The sequence below is a fragment of the Cryptomeria japonica genome, chromosome 10, assembly GCF_030272615.1.
Source record: "Cryptomeria japonica chromosome 10, Sugi_1.0, whole genome shotgun sequence".
Taxonomy (NCBI): Eukaryota; Viridiplantae; Streptophyta; class Pinopsida; order Cupressales; family Cupressaceae; genus Cryptomeria; species Cryptomeria japonica.
The window spans coordinates 215,909,344-215,914,062 of NC_081414.1; the positions used below are offsets into that span (position 1 = coordinate 215,909,344).

The window sequence follows — 4,719 nt, forward strand, 5'->3', positions numbered from 1 at the left end:
AATATACATCTAAATAGTTAAGGATAAAGGAGTTATTTTAAATTATCTCAAACATATGTGTATTGAGGTTAATTCAATATGTATATTTATTGAGTGTGCAATACACATTCATGGAATGTGTCTTTGAGTCTTCCTATATTATGGTGATTCATATCTACATTTTTTTTTGTGTTCCCTTTCAGTTTTGCAAAGTCCTATAAATGGCTAACCTTATGGAATTTTCGCATCTTGTAATCGACTTATCATCTAACATATCGACAACTATAATAATGACTTTATATTTATATTCCATGTCAAATAATATGAGTTGGACACTTAAAGATACAACTAGAACTCTTAGTTTAAATTACATTACCTTAAAAATTTCATTATTTTAAGATCTCATATCGAGAATCAAACATAAATCAATGTAATCTTAGCGGAATGTGGGTTTCATATATTACTAATAATAATCCATCTGAAAGAATTAACTCATGGATAATCCATGTGAAAGAATTAACTCATGGATTTAAAGCTAGAGAAATATATTACAAAATGACATGTATGTCTTTCTGTAATAGAAATCATGATCTAGTATGTTTTAAATTTGAAATCTAAGTTTGAAATACGATTTAATTATATTTATTATTATTTGACATTTATAAATATGATAAGACATTTAAAATGGTTATTCTTCTTCTATCAATAAGATTTCCTTTTTTGTATTTGTGATATATTAATACGAATTGGTTCTAAATATTATAGAATAGGGATTCATCTTCAATGTATTATCTAAGTTTAAAATGATATATTAATATTAAAGATATTATTTGATATTGTGATATGTTATCTATTACATCTCTCTATATTTTTTTGTGTATAATGAATCATTATACTTGTAATGTGTTCATTTTGGAGAATATATATTGTATTTTAGAAACAAATTGATGTATGTTTGCAATGGGAGATAGAAATTAAATATTAAAAATGTTTATGAACCGATGAATTGATATTAAATGATTAATGTGAGTAAAAGTTAAATCTAAGGTTACAAACAAATTCCAAAGATGTTTTTTCAAAAGATATAATAAAAGCCCTTTGTTCATAGTTGAATTTGTCACATGCAAATTTAATAATTGTTGTCTTTATTTTTATTAGATTTTTTTTATAATATATTAACTCTCTTATGACATAAATATAATCTTATAATTTGACACCACTTACCATTAGATTCTTATAATTTAGTAAATTAAAATTTTATCCAAATACTAGATACTAATTACATGAGAATTACGTACATTTTTCTTGATTTGATGGAGACACTTCTTGATGCTAAATCCATTTCCAATGTAAAAATAAATAGGATTAACAATAGTTACCAATTATGAACCATCCCTTTAAAGAAACATTAAGCTATCATCAGGCCAAATTTTTGCAGTTCACTTTGCACTAAAAATACAATATAATTAACTTTTATTAAAAATATAATTATTAAATTTCAATAATCAATGCTTTAATACGCATGTAAAATTGGTTGTAATGATCTATTTATATCATAATATATGGAGGTATGGGTGAAAAAAAAAGATGTAAATAGGCATTATTGAAGTACTAGGAACTAGAACTTATTAGTTGAATGTGAGTTCCTATGAAAGTTTTTTTTTTAATCAAAAGACATGTTAAGATTTATAAACTTAGAAAGCTGACCAAAAATAAGTATTATTAAATATGTTAACCCAATATCAAACTCAAACAAAAAAGTTTAGGAAAAAATCATTAAGAGAGCAAGAATTTGACTAAAGGATTTAATCTTACAATTTGTGAACTATCCAAAATTTGACTAGGGATTGTGTTGAGCATGTAGTAGTTAGATGAATATCATAGGATCATGTTTTCTATAAATTTGAAATGCCCTTTTATCTATCTACAATTAAGGTTGGACGTGTGACTCATCACACAACTTGCCACATCAACACACCTATTGATAAATGTCCTAAAAATGACTTTTTAGAGATTCAACCAAAGCTTAATCAATGTGTCCTTAATATTCAAACAAATATTGTTTGTTTTTAGAACAATATCATATTCTCATTTAAAATATAACTTAAATGCAACCTGAATTATCTCAATATCTTTTGATAACCACAAATTTTATTATATCTAATATTTATAATATATATCCATCACCAATGGAAAAGTAATTGAACATAAAATATATTTGTCATTATGAAAAAAAAACATTTATTTCAAATACAAATTATATTCAACTTTAAATGATGATGAAATTCTTGTAAACTCCTTCAGATTTCATAGTAAAATACAACATATTTATAGTGTTCCCTTCTATATTTTTAATTGGACAAACTATTAATATAAAGTACCCCGATGCATATTCAACTTTTTATCAAGAGGACTAGAGAGTTTAGGCCAACTACCTAGAGCGCTCTTCCCAAGGCAACCCCCCTATAACCTCTCAAGTGATCTGGAACAAACCCTCATCAACAACATGGGAAAATTAGGAATCAAACCTACGACGTAGGTTACCTAAAGTAATAGCTAACACCAAGTGAGTTAATCACAAAGGTCCAATATAGATTATTTTTTAGTAGGGTAAATAGATTTTGAAAGGGCCTAGAATGTCGCCATATATGCATTGTTATCACAAAAGTTTTCCACATAAAAATAATATTTTTCTACATAACAACAATACTTGGTTAAATGATGATATTTTTTTATAATGACACACTTATAGTAGATAGTTATTTGATATGAACAAAACACTATCTATTTCACTTCTTAATGAATACATTTATGTTTCTTATATAAAATTCATAGATTTTCATATGTTCATATATAAATCCATTTTGACTAACATTTGATTTTTTTTATTGCATATAAATTTAATTATTTATAATATATAATATAAATATATTAAAAATTAAATCCTATTATCACAAATATTTTAACAATAATAAGACCCCACCCAACTACTAAACGCTCTATCCTAATTATTAAATCGTATAATAATTAGTGAGCCATAACCAGGAAACACTAATGTAAGTGCTACACAACGCATTGTGCGCGTAGCCAGTTGTATATGCTACACAACGCAACCTCGGACAGCAACATTTAATTATATTCTAAAAAAATTTCTAAACTGGTAAGCAAGTGGTTTATATGGCACCACATATGAGTCGTCGAGAAAATAGTGCTAAAAAGAGCTTCTCTACTACAAGCTACGATTTTCCACCATCCAAATGCCTCAACTTGAGCTCTCAAATGTCTCTTTTCCAACTCAATTTCCCCCAAATACAATCGCATGGCAACGTCACTTCTCATGGCGCTCTGCAAAGTGACTCCCATATTCCCCACATGCAACCCTGGCAGAATGCACTCGAAGCCTGCAACTCCTTTTTCTCTTGTCAAAACGTGAAATCTGGATCCAAATCCTGGTCCTCCAACTGCAGGCCCTCCCATAAACACAGGAAGATTTAAATTCCTTACCATCGGGTCAACAATATCCATTGAGCTAGTGTCATAAGGAAACATCTTGTTTAACACAATCCCTTTGCATGCCGAAGAGTTAAGTGGCCACTGTAATACGAGGACGACAGCCTCTGAAAGAAGAGGATGTTGTTTCAATTCCTCGGTGGCCACCAGCACACATCCCTCTTCTATGCTTTTTATCTCATGAGCCCACTCTACACTATTAAAATTCCTCGGCCTCTGCTGGTTACTAGAATTTGCATGCACCAGACGAGCTCTGAAGGAACGCCAATCCTCCTCGTGCTGCTCTTCTCCGGATGGAACACGTGAATAATTAATGCCCTCGTTTTTTCCAAAGCTATCATAATTTCTTACAGAGAAATTTTCAGGATCTCCATCACGTTTGCGTGCTGAATCCATGCTCATTCTGATGCACACACGCTCTTTAATGCTCCACCGCTTCGACACGCGAACTGCACATCAATGACGGCTCTAATTAAACATCAAACGGTTTAACCAGATGCGTTTTAATCGGAGTACTACTGATGTAAGGAAGGAATGCGCCGTTTATTTTGCTTATTCTTCAAAAGTTCTTACACTATAGTCTAAATAATCTGAAAAAGATGAAGGATTGGATTGCTTACGTCTTGTACAGTCGTTAACTTTGTTGATTGCTGAACTTCCCCTGCCATGATTGCTTGGGCTGAACATGATTACCTTGTTAATATTTCTCTGCATCTGCAAATGGCCGGGCGTCAAGTGATCCATTTGCTGCCTGCACTTTGAACAACAGGTGACTCAAACGATTTTCTCAGAGAATTTTAGCTTATTTGTGAATTAGTTTAGATGCCTTTGATATATAATAACCCGTTGCCGACAGAGTGCAGTGAGAACACAGATTTGACCAAAACGCGTGCAACGTACCTAATGTGCTTTGAATATGAAATCATTATGAGAAAAGGGATATGTGCAACTGGCTTTTCTTCTGAACCGATCGAAAACGCCATAGAACAAAAACAAAAGAACCTAAATTTAATAATTTAATTTCCTATTTGAATTGCGTAGCCGGATGATGCTGTTAAGAAGTCGAGGCTACGCGAGAATATTTAATAAAATTCACGAGTAAAGCTATCCTTTTCTTAAATTGAATAATGGGAAACATCGGAAATTTTCGTCGTAGTAAATTTCTCTTGTCGTATCCTGCCAAATACAACGGAGGGTCGACCTTTCAATTCCGAAAAATGGTTCAATATA

At 30.8% G+C, this 4,719-nt stretch overlaps 1 protein-coding gene across 1 annotated transcript; it reads right to left on the minus strand.

Annotated features, from left to right (window-relative positions):
- Positions 1-3,097: 3,097 nt before the first annotated feature.
- Positions 3,098-4,304, minus strand: LOC131049217 (uncharacterized). The gene is made up of 2 exons (XM_057983260.2): positions 4,110-4,304; positions 3,098-3,938 (listed from the first exon to the last, which is right to left on the minus strand). Exons 1-2 carry the CDS (start codon positions 4,231-4,233, stop codon positions 3,109-3,111), a joined length of 954 nt encoding a protein of 317 aa, XP_057839243.2. The 5' UTR covers positions 4,234-4,304; the 3' UTR covers positions 3,098-3,108.
- Positions 4,305-4,719: the final 415 nt, after the last annotated feature.